The sequence below is a fragment of the Oncorhynchus keta genome, chromosome 19 (genome assembly GCF_023373465.1).
Source record: "Oncorhynchus keta strain PuntledgeMale-10-30-2019 chromosome 19, Oket_V2, whole genome shotgun sequence".
Taxonomy (NCBI): Eukaryota; Metazoa; Chordata; class Actinopteri; order Salmoniformes; family Salmonidae; genus Oncorhynchus; species Oncorhynchus keta.
Genome location: NC_068439.1, coordinates 42,703,670 through 42,727,111, shown reverse-complemented (window position 1 = coordinate 42,727,111; position 23,442 = coordinate 42,703,670). Strand labels below are relative to the sequence as shown.

At 43.9% G+C, this 23,442-nt stretch overlaps 2 protein-coding genes across 2 annotated transcripts; both read left to right on the top strand.

Moving 5' to 3' along the window:
• The first annotated feature begins 20 nt into the window (after positions 1 to 20).
• mrps21 (mitochondrial ribosomal protein S21) lies at positions 21 to 4,905 on the top strand. The gene is made up of 2 exons (XM_035763674.2): positions 21 to 181; positions 4,351 to 4,905. Exons 1-2 carry the CDS (start codon positions 99 to 101, stop codon positions 4,529 to 4,531), a joined length of 264 nt encoding a protein of 87 aa, XP_035619567.1. The 5' UTR covers positions 21 to 98; the 3' UTR covers positions 4,532 to 4,905.
• Positions 4,906 to 12,418: 7,513 nt separating this feature from the next.
• LOC118376866 (circadian-associated transcriptional repressor) lies at positions 12,419 to 17,039 on the top strand. Its single transcript, XM_035763673.2, has 5 exons — positions 12,419 to 12,698; positions 13,593 to 13,936; positions 14,055 to 14,209; positions 14,323 to 14,467; positions 14,592 to 17,039. The coding sequence occupies exons 2-5, from the start codon at positions 13,595 to 13,597 to the stop codon at positions 15,006 to 15,008; spliced, it is 1,059 nt and encodes a 352-aa protein (XP_035619566.1). The 5' UTR covers positions 12,419 to 12,698; positions 13,593 to 13,594; the 3' UTR covers positions 15,009 to 17,039.
• The last annotated feature ends 6,403 nt before the right edge of the window (positions 17,040 to 23,442 follow it).

Below are 23,442 nucleotides of genomic sequence, written 5' to 3'. Positions count from 1 at the left end.
GTGTTGAATGTGATTTTCTGATTCCAATTTCATATTAGTGCGGAACATAAGACTTTGTAGTCTTTTGCATCCACCCGGACGACTGCATCAGTCACAACATGGCGAACCACCTTCGTTTCGTTGCTCGGACGGTGATGGTCCAAGAGGGCAATATCGATGCAGCGTACAAGGCTCTAAATAGGTATCGTATACCCACATGTATTTTTATGTTACTGAGATAACTAATGTTAGCTGTTGTGAGTCGGCTTATTATTTTGAACATCGTCGTTCAAACGTAGCTAACTTGATCAATGTCATTCCGACATGACTTCCGGTGTAGACGGAATCCATAAGGTAAACGTTGAATTTGGCCATTGTCCTTTAAACCCAGGAAGCAGACAATCAACTTGCCGTTCGCCAGTTTTTCAAGCTTAAATGTCAAAATCCATTCGGTAGGCTACTTACCAAAGGACGGACGATAGTTGCTCATCTTAAAAATGTCTACGTGACCAATACAATTGGATTTAGGTATGTGGAAACACATACAATATGAGAATGAAATTATAGTCCTAGTTAAAAGCTTTCCAGTTTCACTGATTCGCCCAATGATGTGCAACTCACTCAACTGCGATGGCCGATTAGCTCCTGCTAAAAGCCTGTCTCTCTCGTTTTACTTAGTAAAAACAATGTTCTTCAATCATTTACATTTAATTACAATCAATAGGCCTATTTGGAAGATGATACACACAATGACTCAGCCGCGAAGTGGTAAGCCACATAAGCTCACAGAAAGGGACCACCGCATGCTGAAGCTTGTAGCTGGTAAAAATCATCTGTCCTCGCTTTCAACACTCACTATGGAGTCCCAAATGGCCTCTGGAAGCAACGTTAGCATAAGAACTGCTTGCTGGGGGCATCATTGGTTTCCATGGCCAAGCAGCCGCACAGAAGCCTAAGATCACCACGCGCAATTCCAAGTATCGGCTAGAGTGTGGTTTGAAGCTTGCCGCCATTGGACTTTGGAGCAGTGGAAACCTGTTCTCTGAATCACGCTTCACCATCTGGCAGTCCGACAGCTGATTCTAGGTTTGACAGATGCCAGGAGACCGCTACCTGTGCGAATACAAAGTACCGACTGTAAAGTTTGGTGGAGGAGGAATAATGAAATGGGGATGTTTTTCATGGTTTCTGGCTAGGCCCCTTCGTTCCAGTGAAGGGAAATCTTAACGCTGCAGCATACAATGACATTCTAGACAATTCTGTGCTTCCAACTTTGTGGAAACAGTTTGGGGAAGGCCTTTCCTGTTTCAGCATGACAAAGCGAGGACCATACAGAAATGGTTTGTTGAGATCAGTGTGGAAGAACTTAATTGACCTGACCTCAACCCCATCGACCTCAACCCCATCGAACACCTTTGGGATGAATTGGAACGCTGACTGCGAAGCCAGGCCTAATCACCCAACATCAGTGCCTGACCTCATTAATGCTCTTGTGGCTGAATGGAAGCAAGTCCCTGCAGCAATGTTCCAACATCTAGTGGAAAGTCTTCCCAGAACAGTGGAGGTTGTTCTAACAGCAAAGGGGAGATCAACTCCATATTAATACATTTGGAATGAGATGTTTGACAATCAGATGTCCACATACTTTTGCTTATGTAGTGAATTTGTTAGCTTACTGACAGATATTTGTCTTCACTTTTCAGCAGGAGCCATTTGCTTTCCAATCTGTGTTTCCCCGCGATTGTGTGAAACCTGAATGTGACCCCCCCCCATTTAATCTCTGAACTGCCTCTACGCTAACCTATGTGAGAATGCTATTCATTGACTACAGCTCAGCGTTCAACACCATAGTTCCCTCAAAGCTTATCACTAAGCTAAGGACCCTGAGATGAAACACCTCCTTCTGCAACTGGTGGTAAGGGTAGGTAACAACATATCCGCCACGCTGATCCTCAACACGGGGGCCCCTCATGTACTCCCTGTTCACTCATGACTGCATGGCCAGGCACGACTCCAACACCATCATTAAGTTTGCCGATGACACAACAGTGGTAGGCCTGATCACCGACAACGATGAGACAGCCTATAGGGAGGGGGTCAGAGACCTGGCCGTGTGGTGCCAGGACAACAACCTCTCCCTCAACAGGATCAAGACAAAGGAGATGATTGTGAACTACACGAAAAGGAGTACCAAGCACGCCCCCATTCTCATCGACATGGCTGTAGTGGAGCAGGTTGAGCGCTTCAAGTTCCTTGGCGTCCACATCACCAACAAACTAACATGGTCCAAACACACCACGACAGTCGTGAAGAGGGCACAACAACGCCTATTCCCCCCTCGGGAGACTGAAAAGATTTGGCATGGGTCCTCAGATCCTCAAAAGGTTCTAGAGCTGCACCATCGAGCATCCTGTCTGATTGTATCACTGCCTGGTACGGCAACTGCTCGGCCTCCGACCGCAAGGGACTACAGAGGATAGTGCGTACGGCCCAGTACATTACTGGGGCCAAGCTTCCTGCCATCCAGGACCTCTATACGAGGAGGTGTCAGAGGAAGGCCCTAAAAATTGTCAGACTCCAGCCATCCTAGTCAGACTGTTCTCTTTTCTACCACACGGCAAGCGGTACCTGAGTGCCAAGTCTAGGTCTTAGAGGCTTATTAACAGCTTCTACCCCCAAGCCATAAGACTCCTGAACAGCTTATCAAAGGCCTACTCAGACCCCTCTTACACTGCTGCTACTCTTTTTATTATCTGTGCAAAGTCACTTTAACTCTACCTACATGTACATATTACCTCTGTTACCTCGACTAACCGGTGCCCCCGCACATTGACTCTACCGGTACTCCCTGTATATAGCCTTGCTATTGTTATTTTACTGCGGCTGTTAAATTATTTGTTACTTGTATTTGACATTTTTTACTTCACTCTTATTTTTCTTAACTTCTCAAAGCATTGTTGGTTAAGGGCTTGTAAGTAAGCATGTCACTAAGGTCTACCTACGTCTGTTGTATTCTCCGCATTACAAATAACATTTGATTTGATGCCGTTCACTGAAAGATTTTCCCGACTGTAGGCATGCTTTGTGATTGGGCTACACACAATCCACGGCTAGGCAATTGAAAGAAAAAAAAGCTATTGATTCTGTGGCTAAATGATAGGCCTACTCCTGGTGTAGTGTTCTGAACTGTTACATTTGTTTCTGAACAGACAGCAGTAGTTCTTTGGCAGATGTATTTCAATTCATCGGGTCATTTCATCAGCGCCTCCAGCACCCTTCCCGACGCTATGCTTCTATAAGGAAGAAAATGAAGTGCATAGCTGGAGGGAGAAGAGTTGCAGGCTCATGTCTATCAGAGCAGAGAGAGGGAGCAACGTCAAATAACGTGAATCTCATTCTAGTTCTGTGAGCGACATGGCCACGCGTTGGAAATGTTGTGCAAACAAAAACCTGTGCAGGCCCAACACAATTTTTTTTTTTAAACGTTGAATATCAGGCACGTTTTCACATTGTTTCTTTTGCGGGCATGATAATTAGAGGCGGCAACTTGAATTAACTCTGATTGCAATGAAACATTTTTAATAAAAGCAAACAGTCCCAATAATTTTTCACGCCACATGAGGTACCGGATTATGGCAAATGGGTTCAGGAACGAAACTGTCCAAAACGGAGCGCTGCCAGATCTTGTTCTCAAATTAGTGAACTGAAGATTTAACTTGATACTGTCTTCACAATCACCAAATCAGTATCTCCCAAAATTGCTATCATTGGGGAGGGGCTATTTTCTACTGCTTTCTCTCCCTTCCTGCTTGGTTGTCTACCTTTTCCTAAGCCTCTCCATTTCCTCTTGCATATTAGAAATTACTATTTTTACCTAAAGTCTGTGGCTTTAACGTTCTGATGCATTGCATTTTAAGACTAGTTAAGTCCTATGAGGGGCGTCAGGGTAGCCTGGTGGTTAGAGTGTTGGACTAGTAACTTGAAGGTTGCGAGTTCAAACCCCCGAGCTGACAAGGTACAAATCTGTCGTTCTGCCCCTGAACAGGCAGTTAACCCACTGTTCCTAGGCCGTCATTGAAAATAAGAATTTGTTCTTAACTGACTTGCCTGGTTAAATAAAGGTAAAATAAAAAATAAATATGATAACCCCCTTATGTCTTATCCGTGTGTGATGCTGACTTAAAAAACAGCCATTTGAGATGGATGAATATTTCCTACTACTCAGACATTATATTATAAGCCTTTTAATGAGACGTATAATGGCTAACACATCCTCATATCAAAGAATAAAACATTTTACATGGAAAGTATACAGGTATAGGCCTACTTCTAACCCATTTCTCTCTGCTCTCTCATTTTGCACCCTTAAAGAGTGTTGTCTGTGGATGGAATTATCGAAACGGTGAAACGAAAGCGCTACTATGAGAAGCCCTGTCGGCGCAGGCAGCGAGAGAACTATGAGAACTGCAAGAGGATCTATCATTCTGAAATGGCCAGGAAGATCTCCTTCATCTCCCGGACGCAGAGACAAGACCCCTGGGTCGGCTCCTAGGTGGAGGACTATGTTCCGTCTGTGTGAAGAGGACCGTTAGGAGTAAGAGCTCACTGAGTTAGCGCTACCCAGCTGGAAGATCAAGATTTGTATTCCACAATCCAAAGGGTTAGGATTCGTGGCAGACACTTTGAAAAATGGTTTATCGTAGAAATGATATCTTCGGTTTTGAATGGTAATTTTCCCTGTTCGTTATAGCGTGGCGAGCATGTCTATGTCTTGTTTGAGAAATGAAACCTTCATTCTCGTATGAAACCTGACAGTAACTATTTACATCAAACTATTAACATTTTAGACACAGCCAAATTAATGTTTCGCACTTGGATCAAAAGTTGTGGTAATACTGAAGTTAAATAAATTCTCTCATTATGTAAGTTTGTTTCTAGTACGTTTGTTTCTGAGATTAAATGAACCAATTTTGCTTGCTCCCACCACTTATTTTCGTTAGTTTTGTGCCATATTGCACTATTTTTGAGGTATGCCATGTTCTATAAATGAACATGTTCAACTTTTTTAGAGTATTGTAAAAGAGAATGGCATTTGTTGTGGAATGAACAAACAATTTATTGATAATTTAATTTATAGATTAGGTTGCAAATTGATAACAATATATTCATTTTATCATGTAACATTTTAAAAGGAGAATTTGAACAACAGTGTATTTATGCATGACAGCAGGATATCAGTCTCCTAAGACATTGGTTTCATCCCAAATTGTACCCTATTTCCTATATAGTGCACCCCTTAACGGTCCATTTAAGTCCATTCCTTGCCAGAGATGCATAAACTACGGACGGGTTGTCACATCCACTGGTTTCTCTAAATGGGGGCCCTGCAAATGTGAGCGTGTGCTCTTGTGCCCATAAAAGCATAAGCACTTGCTGCTCTGCAGAGGTTGCCGGCCAGAGCAAATCATCTTGGCATTGTGGAGTAGGGCAATACATGATCTATGATGGATTTGCAAGTTCTTTGGATGGCGGCTGACCTACCTCCAATAGAGAAGTGGCGGAAGTCAGAATCAATGATTTTGGAAAGCGGGCTATAGAGAGACCATAATATACATTGTGGAGACTGTTTAAAAGGTAAATCTACAACATGTTGGCCACTAATTTCAAGCAATGTCTCATGATACAATTGTCTCAAAAAATTTCCTGAAATTCTGATATTCTTATTGTTTCAAATAAAATATTATTGGTTACATACGCAGTGCCACTCGGGCACTTCATCTCAGTGCAAGAGGTGTCACTACAGTTCCTGGTTTGAATCCAGGCTGAATCACATCTGGCCGTGAATGGGAGTTCCATAGGGCGGCGCACAATTGTCCCAAAGTCATCCAGGTTTGGCTGGGGTAAGCCGTCATTGTAAATAAGAATTTGTTCTTAAATGACTTGCCTCGTTAAATAAAGGTTAAATGCATATTTTTTGCTTATGTTAACATAGGTGTAGCGAAATGCTTATGTTCGCAAATCAAAAGCATTTAAAGAAAATAATTAACAAATATTAGAATGAGTAATCTCAGAGTCCGGAATATAACTAGTACCTTGGTGTGTGCAGCAGTAATTATATTGGATGAGCCTTAACTAGAATACAGTATATGCATATGAAGTGGGTAAAACAGTGTGTAAAATTATATTGTAGTAACCAGTTGTCAATAACTTTGTACATACGACAGCAGTCTCAAAGGTGCAGGGTTGAGTATTGGATGGTAGCCAGCTAGTAACAGGGACTAAATTCAAGGAAGGGTACTGGGCGGAGGCCAGCTAGTGGTGACTATTTAACAGTCTGGTGGCCTGGAGATAGAAGCTGTTTTTCAGTCTCTCTGTCCCAGCTTTGATGCACCTGTACTGTCTCTAACTTATAGATAGCGGGATGAACAGGCGATGGCTCAGTGGACCAAGCCAAATTTCATCAGAGTCCCGAGGTTGAAGAGGTACTGTTAGGCCTTCTTCACCACACTGTCTATGCATGGACCATTTCAGGTTGTCAGTGATGTGGACGCCGAGGAACTTGAAGCTTTTCAACCTCTCCACTCCGGCCCAGTCAATGTTTTTCGGGGCATGTTCCCTCTGCTGGTTCCCAAAGTCCATGATCAACTAATTTGTTTTGTTGACGTTGAGGGTGAGGTTGTCCTCCCTCTAGGCTGTCTTGTCGTCGTTGGTAATCAGACCTACCACTATTGTGTCGTCTAAGAACAAAATGATTGATTAGGAGACATGCGTAGCCACTCTGTCATAGATGAACAGGCAGTACAGGAGGGGGCTAGGCACGCACGCACCCTTGTGGGGACCCCGTGTTGAGGGCCAGCGTAGCGGAGGTGTTGCCTACCTTTAACACCTGGGGTCGGCCCGTCAGGAAGTCCATAACCGAGTTGCGCAGGGCAGGGTTCAAATTCTGTGCCACGAGCTTAGTGATGAGCTTGGAGGGCATTATGGTGTTGAAGGCTGAGCTGTAGTTGATGAACAGCATTCTTACATAGGTTTTCCTCTTGTCCAGGTGGGAGAGGGCAGTGCGATGGTGATTGCGATTGCTTGATCCATGGATCTGTTGGGGCATGATGAAAATTGTAGGGGCTTTAGGGCACAGGTGTCAAACTCATTCCGTGGAGGGCCAAGTGTCTGCGGTGTTTCGCTACTTCCTTGTACTTGATTGATGAATTAAGTTTGATAGTTAGTAAGGAACTCCACAACTGGTTGTCTAGGGCTTAATTGAAGAAGAAAAAAACCTGCAGACAATAGGCCCTCCATGGAATGAGTTTGACACCCCTGGTCTAGGATGTCAGGTAAGGTGGCGGTGATATGATCCTTAACTAGCCTCTCAAAGTACTCCATGATGACGGAAGTGAGTGTTACAGGACGAGATGAGTCATTTAGTCCAGTTACCTTCACTTTCTTGGGTACAGGGACAATGGTGTACATCTTGAAGCAAGTGGGGACAACACACTGGGATAGAGAGAGATTGAGTATGCCTGTAAACGTTCCATTACAACATTGTGGAAAGACCTCCAAATATAATTGCTTGATTTAATTAGGCCTGTTCATTTCTGGATCAGATGATACGTTTTAGGAATGGTTGGGTCATCCAAACAAATGTAATTGGCTATTATAGGGTATAATTGATCTACACCAGTGGTACCCAAACTTTCTATAGTCCCTACCTGTTCAAACATTCAACATCCAGCTGCGTACCCCCTCTAGCACCAGGGTCAGCGCACTCTCAAATGTTGTTGTTTTGACATCATTGTAAGCCTGCCACACACACACTATAAGATACATTTGTAAAACATACGAATGAGTGTTTTTGTCACAACCCGGCTCATGGGAAGTGACAAAAAGCTCTTACAGGACCAAGGGTACAAATAATAATATAATAATTCATAATTTTGCTCTTTATTTAGTCATCTTACATATTAAACCTTATTTGTTCATCAAAAATTGTGAATAACTCGCCACAGGTTAATGAGAAGGGTGTGCTAAAGGATGTTGGGTTGTTTTGGAGAGTCTCAGTCTTCAATCATTTTCCACATACAGTCTGTGCCTGTATTTAGTTTTCATGCTAGTGAGGGCCGAGAATCCACTCTCACATAGGTACGAGGTTGGAAAGGGCATCAGTGTCTTAACAGCACGATTTGCCTAGGCAGGATACTCTGAGCACAGCCCAATCCAGAAACCTGGCAGTGGCTTCTGATCAAGTGGACTGGAGGCAGGGCATGAAAAGGATAACGAATCCAGTTGTTTGTGTCGTCGGTTTTGGGAAAGAACCTGCGTAATTGCGTACCCAGGTCACCCAGGTGCTTTGCTATATCACATTTGACATTGTCTGTAAGCTTGAGTTCATTTACACACAAAAAAATCATACAATGACGGAATGACTTGTGTGTTGTCCTTGTTATTAATGCAGACAGGAAAGAGCTCCAACTTCTTAATCATAGCCTCAATTTTGTCCTGCACATTGAATATAGTTACGGATTCCCTGTAATCGTAGAGAAAAAACATCACCCAGATAGGCCAGTCATGTGAGAAACTCGTCATCATGCAAGCGGTCAGACAAGTGAGAATTATGGTCAGTAAAGAACTTTAAGCTCATCTCTTAATTTAAAAAAAAACGTGTCAATTATTTTCCCCTTGATAACCAGCACATATGTTGTAAAAGTGTTACATGGTCGCTGCCCATACCATTGCATAATGCAGAAAATACACGAGAGTTCAGGGGCCTTGCTTTAACAAAGTTAACCATTTTCACTGTAGTGTCCAAAACGTCTTTCAAGCTGTCAGGCATTCCCTTGGCAGCAAGAGCCTCTCGGTGGATGCTGCAGTGTACCCAAGTGGTGTCAGGAGCAACTGCTTGCACACGCTTTACCACTCCACTATGTCTCCCTGTCATGGCATTTGCGCAATCAGTACAGATACCAACACATCTTGACCACAAGTCCATTTGATGTTACAAAGCTGTACAGTACTTTAAAAATATCATCTCACGTTGTCCTGGTTTCCAGTGGTTTGCAGAAGAGGATGTCTTCCTTAATTGACCCCCCATAAACGTAACGGACATACACTAGGAGCTGTGCCAGGCCCGCCACTTCTGACTCATCCAGCTGTTTATTTTTATTTATTTCACCTTTATTTAACCAGGTAGGCTAGTTGAGAACAAGTTCTCATTTGCAACTGCGACCTGGCCAAGATAAAGCATAGCAGTGTGAACAGACAACACAGAGTTACACATGGAGTAAACAATTAGCAAGTCAATAACACAGTAGAAAAAAAATGGGCAGTCTATATACAATGTGTGCAAAAGGCATGAGGAGGTAGGCGAATAATACAATTTTGCAGATTAACACTGGAGTGATAAATGATCAGATGGGCATGTACAGGTAGAGATATTGGTGTGCAAAAGAGCAGAAAAGTAAATAAATAAAAACAGTATAAAAACAGTATGGGAATGAGGTAGGTGAAAAAGGGTGAGCTATTTACCTATAGACTATGTACAGCTGCAGCGATCGGTTAGCTGCTCGGATAGCTGATGTTTGAAGTTGGTGAGGGAGATAAAAGTCTCCAACTTCAGCGATTTTTGCAATTCGTTCCAGTCACAGGCAGCAGAGTACTGGAACGAAAGGCGGCCGAATGAGGTGTTGGCTTTAGGGATGATCAGTGAGATACACCTGCTGGAGCGCATGCTACGGATGGGTGTTGCCATCGTGACCAGTGAACTGAGATAAGGCGGAGCTTTACCTAGCATGGACTTGTAGATGACCTGGAGCCAGTGGGTCTGGCGACGAATATGTAGTGAGGGCCAGCCGACTAGAGCATACAAGTCGCAGTGGTGGGTGGTATAAGGTGCTTTAGTGACAAAACGGATGGCACTGTGATAGACTGCATCCAGTTTGCTGAGTAGAGTGTTGGAAGCCATTTTGTAGATGACATCGCCGAAGTCGAGGATCGGTAGGATAGTCAGTTTTACTAGGGTAAGCTTGGCAGCGTGAGTGAAGGAGGCTTTGTTGCGGAATAGAAAGCCGACTCTGGATTTGATTTTTGATTGGAGATGTTTGATGTGAGTCTGGAAGGAGAGTTTGCAGTCTAGCCAGACACCTAGGTACTTATAGATGTCCACATATTCAAGGTTGGAACCATCCAGGGTGGTGATGCTAGTCGGGCATGCGGGTGCAGGCAGCGATCGGTTGAAAAGCATGCATTTGGTTTTACTCGCGTTTAAGAGCAGTTGGAGGCCACGGAAGGAGTGCTGTATGGCATTGAAGCTGTAACGCACAAAATTCACTGGCTTGTATGCGAATAAGTCCTCCACAATAGTATGGGGATTGCCTGTCCTAGCCACTCGGTAGCTCACAATATAAGACGCTTCTAGCCCCTTCTTCTTATGATGTCCCAGATGTGCTCAATTGGATTCAGGTCTTGGCAACGGGCGTGCCAGTCCATAGCATCAATGCCTTCCTCTTGCAGGAACTGCTGACACACTCCAGCCACATGAGGTCTAGAATTGTCTTGCATTAGGAGGAACCCAGGGCCAACCACACCAGCATATAGTCTCACAAGGGTTCTGAGGATCTCATCTCGGTACCTAATGGCAGTCAGGCTACCTCTGGTGAGCACATGGAGGGCTGTGCGGCCCCCCCCAAAGAAATGCCACCCCACACCATGACTGATCCACCGCCAAACCGGTAATGCTGGAGGATGTTGCAGGCAGCAGAACGTTCTCCACGGCGTCTCCAGACTGTCACGTCTGTCACGTGCTTTCATCTGTGAAGAGCACAGGGCGCCAGTGGCGAATTTGCCAATCTTGGTGTTCTCTGGCAAATGCCAAACGTCCTGCACGGTGTTGGGCTGTAAAAGCACAACCCCCACCTGTGGACGTCGGGCCCCCATACCACCCTCATGGAGTCTTTCTGACCGTGCAGGACGTTTGAGCAGACACATGCACATTGGTGGCCTGCTGGAAGTCATTTTGCAGGGCTCTGGCAGTGCTCCTCCTGCTCCTCCTTGCACAAAGGCGGAGGTAGCGGTCCTGCTGCTGGGTTGTTGCCCTCCTACGGCCTCCTCCACGTCTCCTGATGTACTGGCCTGTCTCCTGGTCGCTCCTCCATGCTCTGGACACTACACTGACAGACACAGCAAACCTTCTTGCCACAGCTCGCATTGATGTTCCATCCTGGATGAGCTGCGCGATCTGAGGCACCTGTGTGGGTTGTAGACTCCGTCTCATGCTACCACTAGAGTGAAAGCACCGCCAGCATTCAAAAGTGACCAAAACATCAGTCAGGAAGCATAGGAACTGAGAAGTGGTCTGTGGTCCCTACCTGCAGAACCACTCCTTTATTGGGGTTGTCTTGCTAATTGCCTATAATTTCCATCTGTTGTCTATTCCATTTGCACAACAGCATGTGAAATGTATTGTCAATCAGTTTTGCGTCCTTTGATTTCACAGAAGTGTGATTGACTTGGAGTTACATTGTGTTGTTTAAGTGTTCCCTTTATTTAGTTCCCTTTAGTGTATATTTAAATGTGAATCACATTTTTATTTGGCGTACCCCTGACTGCGTTGTGCTTACCTGGGAAAACATGATCTACTCTAAATCACTCAATATCCTTCTTGCTAAAATTGTATTAGTTGCATAATTTCAGTTTGTGACAAAACAAGCAAGCGGAATGAACGTGCCTTAGGCATGCTGCAAGGAGGCATGAGGACTGAAGATGTGGCTGGGGCAATAAATTGCAATGTCTGTACTAATGAGACGTCTAAGACAGCGCTACAGGGAGACAGGACGGACAGGACTGACACTTTTGATTTTGACACCCCCTTTGTTCAGGAACACATTATTTCATTTACGTTAGTCACATGTCTGTGGAACTTGTTCAGTGTATGTCTCAGTTATTGAATCTTGTTATGTTCATACAAATATTTACACATGTTAAGTTTCCTGAAAATAAACACAGTTGACAGTGAGAGGACATTTCTTCTTTTGCTGAGTTTAGTTGGTAGCCACCCTAACTCGACCATTATCCTATTATTTATTGCCCCAGCTCTAGTGCATCATCATCAGGCTGATCCATAGCTGATGACATCAGTTGTTGTCCCGTGTTCTACACAGTGGATTCCGAAACCGTAAGTACCGCCTAATCACTAGCCTTACATTATGATAATGCAGGACAGGACACCTCAGCCACACTATTTAAACCGTGTGGTTACTGCCTCGTGTTTTTCCTTGCTGACGATACAGCCACAGCCTTTCACACGTCTGACACGTGCGGTGAGAGAAACGCGTGACAAGTAAGTTACTGGGCCAATCAGTATTTACGTAGTCACTGAGTGGTTATATTCTCAACCAATGAGAGCGTTTTTTTACCAAGTGCTAACCAATCGCGGCCGTGCACACAGTTCAGCACGTGTAGCGCATGGTAGCAATTCACATGTTGCCCCTCGCTGTACTGAGCACTGAAAGGTAAACGGAATTTGAAAGGAGGAACTGGAGGAAACAGTACGGAGACGTTGAGAATAGAGGACTCTTACAACTAGAGCGCGCAATCAACATCAGTGTTAGTCAAATTTTAAAATAAGATCTTATCAGAATTGCAATACGAGAAGGAAATAGCAGATATTCAACTAGTTATCAATTTGACTGTTTTATTTGATTGTTTTGATATCGGCTTCATCCTAAAAGGTAAGAGATATATCGGCTATAGCCTACTGTGCCTTGTGTTTTTCTTTAGAGTTGTTTTTACCCCAGTCCTATTTAAGCTCGATTTGAACTGTCAAATGTGCTCTGTTGGTTACAATAATTAAGCAAATAGTAAAATCATTATTGGTTGTGCCTGAAGTATGCGCTGGTTCAGGATCAGCTTTTCCAGCTCTAGCCCGAACCTTCCTTTGGTTAACGCCTCAAACCAACCTGTAATCAGTTCATGGCTTTAGTTCTCTATGTATGTCATCTATATATTATTTAATAACTGAATACAGTAAGTATTTAAAGAAAAGGCATAGGGGATTTATGAGAAGCGTTCAATGAACATTGACAACTTTATAATGCGTGAAACAATGTAGTGTGATGCAGCCTCTGGCCTTTTGTTTCAGGGTAGTCAATTAGTTTGATGTTAAAATGGTCAGATGTTTCAAATGTAACTAATAGCTGACATAAAACCAAAGAGCGATACAGCCAAATCCCACTGGACAGGGTGCGTCACCCCTCCACACATCACACGTATAGATAGCAACGCAACAGCTCGTGGAGTTTGAACCAATATCAGTGACTAACAGCATTCCTTCTTGAATATTTATTAGGGGACACACCTACTAGTATTCTGGAACGTAACGTGAAACCCATGAATTTGCGTTGTTATTGTTTTTGATTTGTTATTGTTTTTTTATTGGTCGTTTTTTAAAATTTCAATTGTGATATAGGTATGTCTGACTATGTCATTTTGTTAAAGGGGGGGTTTACTACATGCCGGACTTGTTGTAATGCCTAGGTCACCATTAACTCTACATCAGCTATTACTAATTGGAATATCCCTTGGCACTGACCTGGTATGTTCTCTCTCTCTCTCTCTCTCTCCAGGGATGCATTTGTTGAGCATGTCCACCAAATGGCCGTCCTACGACTCCCGCTCCTCCACCCCCAGCTTCCTCCTCAGCGAGAGCGACGTGACGGAGGACGAGGCAGACATTGATGTCTTCACCTCCGAAAGCGAGGGAGATAGCTCAGGGGGTGGCAAGACCTGCTCAGTAACATTCCCCCTGGCCGGGGGTGGCGAGGCAGCCCCTAGGTTACACTGGTCCATGGCTGGGAGTCCCCACACCAACATCTACCCATCCATGGTGGCTTCCTCTTGCAGTGCTGCATTCTGCACAAAGGAAAGCACAGAGGAGACCACACAAGGAGACCTGGCCTTTGCTCAGAAAGTGAGTTTATTTGTATTTTTTAAGACCGATTTAAACATACTTTGTTACTGATTTTCTCACCCAGGGACATTATCAGACAGAAGATATTGATGTTTTCTGTTTCCCTTCTCTCTCCTAGTGTTCAGAGCTACAAAAGTTTATCAGACCCCTGTTGGAGCTTCTGAATGGACTCAAGACGGGGAGATTTGAGAGAGGTCTTAGCAGTTTCCAGTCGAGCGTTGCCATCGACAGACTACAGAGGATCCTGGGTATTCTTCAGAAACCTGACATGGGGTAAGCAAACCATCATGTGCATAGCGAGCAGGAACTTATGGTGTAGTCACACATTTACTTTAAGTGTTTCATGTCGTAACATGTTATTAATGACAGAACTCCTCTTTTTCCAGAGAAAAATTCCTCCGCACCCTCCTGCAGGTAGAGATGATGCTGAAGATGTGGTTCCCCCATGTGACCCCTGTCGCTGCCACCCAGAACCCCACACCCAGTCTTCCGCCACGATGGCACCAAAATCAGCTGTGTATGCCAGTCAAAGTGGGTCTCTTACTGCTCTAGCTATCACTGTTTAATATGTAATTGTCATAATGATTCCCACAGCAATCTATAATATGTAAGACTTGTATCTAATTTATGTTTTTCTTCACTCTTGTTCCATCAGAAGCGCAAGCTTAGCTGGTTGGACTCTGATTTCCCCAGTGCCGCCCCACCCAGCTGCAAACGCCTGCAGTGTGAGGACAACTACCAGGAAGTGACCTCACAAGACTTTAGCCTTTTGAGCACAGACACTTATAGCCCATCATGTCTGACTGTCAGCAGGAGAAGAAAGGGAAATAAGAGGCTTGAAATTTCACCTTGCTCTGCATGTGGTAGCCCAGCCACACAAGATAGCCGTGTCTCCTCCACCCATCTGGTCTTTCACTCACATCAGCTCTCCCTCCATGGACATCAGCCTCGGAGGTGCCACAGCGGGCCTGGCACAGTGAAGACACAGACCAATATTACATCAGTGGGAATCCAAAGGAGGAGTCAATCTATCCCCACATTACTAAGGTCTATGAAACAAGAGCCAGAGTAGAAGCACAGACGCATAAAAGTGGACATAAAACTGAACTCTGAACTCATTGCACCTTTTAACCATCTTTCATCCACTTTTGTCTGTGTTGGAGAGTTCTTTTTTTATTTTTTTAAAACTGAAATTTACCTGGGAATATTTTTTTATGGTTGAAATGATAACGCAGTATTTAGTCATAAATAAAACAAATATATACTGTTACATTTTTATTTTATTTTAGACTTGTCAACAAAAATAGACATACAGTCCAATCACATGAAATACACTATACACTAAAAAAAGATGGACCTCTAACCTAACATCAACTCACAGTTATGATAAAGTTATCAATAGTAGTAAATCTTAAAACACGGACAATACAATGAAAAACAATACAAGAACCTTTAATCCTTTAGCTGATGCAGCAAAAGGATTAAAAAAAAGGCAGCTGGATGTATAAGGCTTGCTATACCACCTCATTGATTGTAAACCATGCCATACAACTGGCACTAAACCACTGCCAACCAGTGGCAACAAAGCCATTTATTTATTACACAGTTTAATGTAACTATTGACTAAATCCACCTCAGCGTGAATACTAACTAAACCAGTAGCATACAACTGGAATAAAGGCAACTATTAAAAACTACAAAAGAGGAGGAATAACAACTATGTTATTGTATTTCTCATAAAATAGGTCTGTTCTGAAAAACCTGGAAGCAGACAAGAGCCAGGGATTCCCTATTACATTCTAATTGGCTTTATAACTTTAATTATTTGATAGTTTACATTTATCATCTTTTTACCTTTAAGTCAGTTAAGAGCAGAACGACAGATTTGTACTTTGTTAAGAGGCACAGAACGACAGATTTGTACCTTGTCAGCTCAGGGGTTTGAACTTGCAACCTTCCGGTTACTAGTCCAACACTCTAACCACTAGGCTACCCTGCCACCCCTTTACTTTTTGATACATTTGATGTCAGGTTTATTCCTCTATGATGTGAAAAGAAAAATATTTTGAGGAATACACTGCCCAAAAGCGATTTGCACATGAGTATTTTACTTTTTACATTTATTGATAAATGTTAATATTGTGATGATGCAAAACACCTACTTTTTAATCTTTTAGGAAGGTTTCTATTAGATTGGGAGAGAATCCCTAAAAAATATTTCATTAGGCCATTTGAACCACAATGTTTTTGCTTAGCAAATATCATTCATGTTGAATGCCACTTTATCCCTGGCCACTTTCAGAGAGTCTCTCTTGAGTTGTAACTACCTCGATGGGAGTAGGAAACCAAGAATAACTGGGTACTGTCTTGATCTACCAACTTAAAGAAGATTTCTGGATAAAAACGAATACAGACAACTGAAGCTGGTAGTTTGTGTTATTGTTCCTAACCATGCCGAGGAAGGCCCAGGTCGTGGACAGCATAGGAGAGAGATCACTGCGGTTGTAAACACAGGTAACTGTGTTGAGGCAATGCACAACCCTTCCTAAAAGCTGGTCATACATCAGCCAATTGTGGAGTTGTTTATTTAGATATTTCCCGTGAGGAAATATTGCAATTTCATGTGATGTTTTTGGTGTATGTAGCCTAATACTCCTGCTTAATTAATCGTGTCCCGTGTGGCTCAGTTGGTAGAGCATGGTGCTTGCAACGCCTGGAGAAGCGTGTCTGTTAAATGACTGAAGTGTTACATTAAACAAATTGAAATAAAATGTACATTTCCAAATAAATAGGGCCTATGTAGGGCCTAACATTTTCTCTGTTTATCAAAAGAAGACAAATGGTTAGGCAGAGAAGGATACTTCGCTGTTTTATGTTATCTTCCTTTATTCAAGCCATTTCCTTTGCCTCTTTTCTTCCTACCTGTTACCCAACACCCTCCATCACATTTTTGGGTTGGACATAATATAATTGTTTTTTTTGGTTACACACAATGTACTTGTGCATAATATTTTATATAAAATTGTTTGAGACCTATATTGTTTTTGATAAATTGTACCCTTTTTGCTAAAATAAAGGAACGTGTTGGTTCATCAGAACTTGACGTCTGACACATACATTCAAATTATTTCCCCGAACATCTGAGCTGATGTAGAATTGATTGTGGCCCTGCTAAACGAGAGTTCAGGTAGGCCTCCGCGCTACAGCAAGAAAGTAGAAGGGGTGCTCGACAACAATGACAAAAATACAACAAAATAGCCTACAAAGAAAAACTTCCAAAAGGACAACCGGTAATTTGAGGCAGGAAGGAGTTGGGAGTACTCAACAAAAAATGCAGAGATACATTTCTTATTTGCTGAAGCTTTATTCCATTGTAAGGATGAGTGCAGGTGACTGATGTCAAGCTGTCAGTCACCTGGACTCGTCCTACTTCTTTCAGAGGAAGACATCAGTTTGGCGTCGAAGCGTCAGTCACCTGTACTCATCTCAACGATGGATTAAAGGGGCAATCTGCAGATGCTATATTTGGGGATTTATAAGTTAGTGATATATACCCATTGATTCTTGAAGAATGTAACTTTTAAATGCCTCATGGGCTTTACACCCCATCAGAACCTAAAATATAAGCTTTTTTTAAACCAATGTTTACTGTTTACTCCAATGTTTGTACCCCAGTAAATTACTCCAGTATATTGTTTCAACTGTGGATAGGCCATTTAAAGCCTGAGCAATCTACAGTATCCAGCTGCAGTCCTGCAGCATGGCCTGTCACTAAAAGTGTCCTTTCACTTAAACCCTATACTATTAACTAGCTACTTTTCCTTTCCTCCTTTCCTAGTTCTCTTTCTTCCTTTCCCTTCCTAGCTCCTTTCGTCCTATCCTTTCCTCCTCTCCTAGCAAAATTCCCTTTCCTCCTTTAATAGCTTACTTCCCTACTTTCCTTTTTCTTATTTCCTTTCCTAGCTTCCTTTCCTCTTCTCCTAGCCCCCTTTCATCTTTTCTTTCATAGTTCTCTTTCCTACTTTCATTTCCTAACCTCCTTTCCTAGCCCAGTGTCCTCATTCCTTTCATAGCTCCCTTTCCTTTCCTTGTTTTCTAGGTCCCTTACCTTAACTCCTTTCCTAGCTTCCTTTCCTAACTCATTTCATAGCTTTTTGATTTGATTTTTTTTTAAATACAACCACACATGTGGATACAGTATAATGCCATTAAAATCATTGACGATGTCACAAAAACGATTATTATCCATTGTGGAAAGAAGGAAAAGACATTAAGAAAAGGAGGAAAGGAAGATCGGAAAGGAGGAAATTAAGCTAGGATAGGCAGAAAGGAAAGAGAGTAAGGAAAGGAGGAAAGGGAGCTAGGTATGCCAAGAAGGGGAGGAAAGGAAGCTAGGAAGGAAGGAAATGAAGATTGGAAAGGAAAGGGAGCTAGGAAAGGATGTGAGGAAAGGAAATGAGGGGAGGAAAATAAGGAAAGGGAGCTAGGAAAGGAGGAAATTAAAGGAAGCTAGAAAAGGAGGAAAGTAAAGGGAGTTTTAGCAAAGATGATAGACTTTTCTCATTTGCGCAACAGGCTACCCTCCACTCTCTCTCCTCTGTGGGCCTCCTTGAGGTCAGGCCTCCCCTGATAGAGTATGAACATGTCGGTTGGGGGCCCCTCCAGATTGCATGTGGCAAAATGTGTATAATAGCATGAGATTAGCTACAAAACTGTACATTTTTCTGTCTGCCCATGGCAAAAGTGTAGAATTGCAGGAAGTTGGCTGTTTTCCGGGTGGTGGGGCCTCCTGAAGGTAAATTCCCTGCGGCCTGTGTGCGGTTTTAGTGACATGCAATGATGAGCTGGAGGACTGTAGCTATTTAGGCACAAGGTGGCGCTACATTCACATTAGTCAGTTTTTAGGTTTCTTGTAGCTACCAACCAACTCTATAATAAGACAGAAACTCGATAAATTCCTTTGTTGCTGAATTTGTTGAAATAAAAGCAAGGACATAATAAATACTATCGTTAGTAAATACTGAGATAACTTTATGTACTGTTAAAACAATAGCAACTGATTTATGCATACAGCCAGCGCGGCACCATACTTTTTTCCGTATAACTAACCGAAGATAGACCAGACCCTGTCGTTGGAGGGGCACAGGGTCTGAGCAAGCGAATCGAGGAACTCGGGAGAAAGAGAGCGCGCTTGTTTGAAATGGAAAAACGTTGCGGCAGCAATTGATAAAGAATAACATCAAGACGAAGCAGCTGCTTCCTGGGGGTTCGAGCTGATCGTACGGAGATTGTGACAGCCGGTTAAATGGCATCCCTTGACAAGGCAAGAACATGTACACTACAGTTTCACATTTTTACTACACCTACTAATTCAAGGGGTTTAATTTATTTGTACTATTTTTTACATTTGAGCAATGGACATTAGACCAGTGGAAATTTGTCCTTTGGTCTGAGTCCAAATGGGAGATTTTTGGTTCCAACCGCCGTCTTTGTGAGGCAGTGTGGGTGAATGGATGGTCTCCGCACGTGTATTTCCCACGTAAAGCATGAAGGAGGAGGTGTTATGGTGTGGGGGTGCTTTGCTGGTGACACTCTGTTATTTATTTAGAATTCAAGGCACACTTAACCAGCATGGCTACCACAGCATTCTGCAGCGATATGCCATCCCATCTGGTTTGGGCTTAGTGGGACTATCATTTGTTTTTCAACAGGACAATGACCTCAACACACCTCCAGGCTCTGTAAGGGCTATTTTATCAAGAAGGAGGGTGATGGATTGATGCATCAGATGACCTGGCCTCCACAATCCCCCGACCTCAACCAAATTGAGATGATTTGGGATGAGTTAAGGAAAAGCAGCCAACAAGTGCTCAGCATATGTGGGAACTCCATCAAGACTGTTGGAAAAGCATTCCAGGTGAAGCTGGTTGAGAGAATGCCAAGAGTGTGCAAAGCTGTCATCAAGGCAAAGGGTGGCTATTTGAAGAATCTGAAATATAAAACATATTTTGATTTAACACTTTTTTGGTTTCTACATGAGTCTGTATGTGTTATTTCATAGTTTTGATGTATTCACTATTATTCTACAATGTAGAAAATAGTTTAAAAAATATATAAAAACTCTTGAATGAGTAGGTGTTCTAAAACTTTTGACCGGTAGTGTATGTCAGGAGAAGTGCAGTATTACCATAAGGAGACTTATACTTGGAATACGGAGGAGGAATTAAGGGAAAATGAGAGGCAGAGGAGGTCTAAGAGAGACAGGGAGGAAGAGGACGAGCTTGAGTCGATTAAAAATGGTGAGAAAAGGAGAGATGGTTTGTTAAAGAAGAATGGTAGAAATTGTAATCAGAGTGAATTGAAGACAGGGGGAGAAATGGAAGTGAATGAGGGTGAAGTATCGGAGGAAGTAGGTGTGTTGAAGTTCTTGGAGTCCGAGGCTTGCACCGAGGGTCAGGATATAGATGAGTCTGTGACAGGAGGAGTGACGTTTTGGATAAACAACGACGACATCCGATCCTCGTTTGCTAAATCAAACGACACCGCTGGTTCTGCTCACACTGCCCTACCCTGTGCTCTGACCTCTTTCTCCCCTCTCTCTCCAGATGAAATCTCGCGTCTTGTGACGGCCGGCCGCCCAACAACCTGCCCGCTCGACCCTATCCCCTCCTCTCTTCTCCAGACCTTCTCCCTTACCTCACCTCGCTCATCAACTCATCCCTGACCGCTGGCTACGTCCCTTCCGTCTTCAAGAGAGCGAGAGTTGCACCCCTTCTGAAAAAACCTACACTCGATCCCTCCGATGTCAACAACTACAGACCAGTATCCCTTCTTTCTTTTCTCTCCAAAACTCTTGAACGTGCCGTCCTTGGCCAGCTCTCCCGCTATCTCTCTCAGAATGACCTTCTTGATCCAAATCAGTCAGGTTTCAAGACTAGTCATTCAACTGAGACTGCTCTTCTCTGTATCACGGAGGCGCTCCGCACTGCTAAAGCTAACTCTCTCTCCTCTGCTCTCATCCTTCTAGACCTATCGGCTGCCTTCGATACTGTGAACCATCAGATCCTCCTCTCCACCCTCTCCGAGTTGGGCATCTCCGGCGCGGCCCACGCTTGGATTGCGTCCTACCTGACAGGTCGCTCCTACCAGGTGGCGTGGCGAGAATCTGTCTCCTCACCACGCGCTCTCACCACTGGTGTCCCCCAGGGCTCTGTTCTAGGTCCTCTCCTATTCTCGCTATACACCAAGTCACTTGGCTCTGTCATAACCTCACATGGTCTCTCCTATCATTGCTATGCAGACGACACACAATTAATCTTCTCCTTTCCCCCTTCTGATGACCAGGTGGCGAATCGCATCTCTGCATGTCTGGCAGACATATCTGTGTGGATGACGGATCACCACCTCAAGCTGAACCTCGGCAAGACGGAGCTGCTCTTCCTCCCGGGAAGGACTGCCCGTTCCATGATCTCGCCATCACGGTTGACAACTCCATTGTGTCCTCCTCCCAGAGCGCTAAGAACCTTGGCGTGATCCTGGACAACACCCTGTCGTTCTCAACTAACATCAAGGCGGTGGCCCGTTCCTGTAGGTTCATGCTCTACAACATCCGCAGAGTACGACCCTGCCTCACACAGGAAGCGGCGCAGGTCCTAATCCAGGCACTTGTCATCTCCCGTCTGGATTACTGCAACTCGATGTTGGCTGGGCTCCCTGCCTGTGCCATTAAACCCCTACAACTCATCCCAGAACGCCGCAGCCCGTCTGGTGTTCAACCTTCCCAAGTTCTCTCACGTCACCCCGCTCCTCCGCTCTCTCCACTGGCTTCCAGTTGAAGCTCGCATCCGCTACAAGACCATGGTGCTTGCCTACGGAGCTGTGAGGGGAACGGCACCTCAGTACCTCCAGGCTCTGATCAGGCCCTACACCCAAACAAGGGCACTGCGTTCATCCACCTCTGGCCTGCTCGCCTCCCTACCACTGAGGAAGTACAGTTCCCTCTCAGCCCAGTCAAAACTGTTCGCTGCTCTGGCTCCCCAATGGTGGAACACACTCCCTCACGACGCCAGGACAGCGGAGTCAATCACCACCTTCCGGAGACACCTGAAACCCCACCTCTTTAAGGAATACCTAGGATAGGATAAGTAATCCTTCTCACCCCCCTCCCCTTAAAAGGTTTAGATGCACTATTGTAAAGTGGCTGTTCTACTGGATGTCATAAGGTGAATGCACCAATTTGTAAGTCGCTCTGGATAAGAGCGTCTGCTAAATGACTTAAATGTAAATGTAAAATGTAATAAAGTGGACCCTTGCCTTTTGGCTCATCCGTTTATGGTTTCAGGGTGGCCGAAAACAGAGTTGGGTGCTGTGGAATCAGTGAGGGTAACCAGAAGTGTTCTTGTGATAACTGTTTGTGTTTCTGCTGGTCAGAGGGAGCAGGCCCTCCGTGTTAAACGAATGGGGGCAAGTGATGTGAATTGTTTTGCTCTCCAGAAATGGGTGCCACTGAAAGGAGTGATTACCGGGGTAACGGTAAATGTGAATGCTGACCAACTGAAGGTTAAGATTCCTGGTGTTTGTGATGCTAGTTGTTTGGTGCGACGCAGACAGGGTGGCGTGAGTGGAGATCCCAACAAAGTGATGTTAGGATATATACAGTTGAAGTCAGAAGTTTACATAACCTTAGCCAAATATCAGTTTTTCACAATTCCTGACATTTAATCCTTGTAAAAATGCCCTGCCTTAGGTCAGTTAGGATCACCACTTTATTTTAAGAATGTGAAATGTCAGAATAATAGTAGAGAGAATGATTTATTTCAGCTTTTATTTCTTTCATCACATTCCCACTGGGTCAGAAGTTTACATACTCTCAATTAGTATTTGGTAGCATTGCGTTTAAAATAGTTTAAATTGGGTCAAAAGTTTTGGGTAGCCTTCCACAAGCTTTCCCACAATAAGTTGGGTGAATTTTGGCCCATTCCTCCTGGCGGAGCTGGCGTAACTGAGTGAGGTTTGTAGGCCTCCTTGCTCGCACACGCTTTTTCAGTTCTGCCCACACATTTTCTAGAGGATTGAGGTCAGGGCTTTGTGATGGCCACTCCAATACCTTGACTTTGTTGTCCTTAAGCCATTTTGCCACAACTTTGGAAGTATGCTTGGGGTCATTGTCCATTTGGAAGACCCATTTGCGACCAAGCTTTAACTTCCTGACTGATGTGTTGAGATGTTGCTTCGATATATCCACATAATTGTCCGCCCTCATGATGCCATCTATTTTGTGAAGTGCACCAGTCCCTCCTGACGCAAAGCACCCCCACAACCTGATTCTGCCACCCGCGTGCTTCACGGTTGGGATGGTGTTCTTCGGCCTGCAAGCCTCCGCCTTTTTCCTCCAAACATAACGATATTCATTATGGCCAAAGAGTTCTATTTTTGTTTCATCAGACCAGAGGACATTTCTCAAAAAAATATGATCTTTGTCCTCATGTGCAGTTGAAAACCGTCAT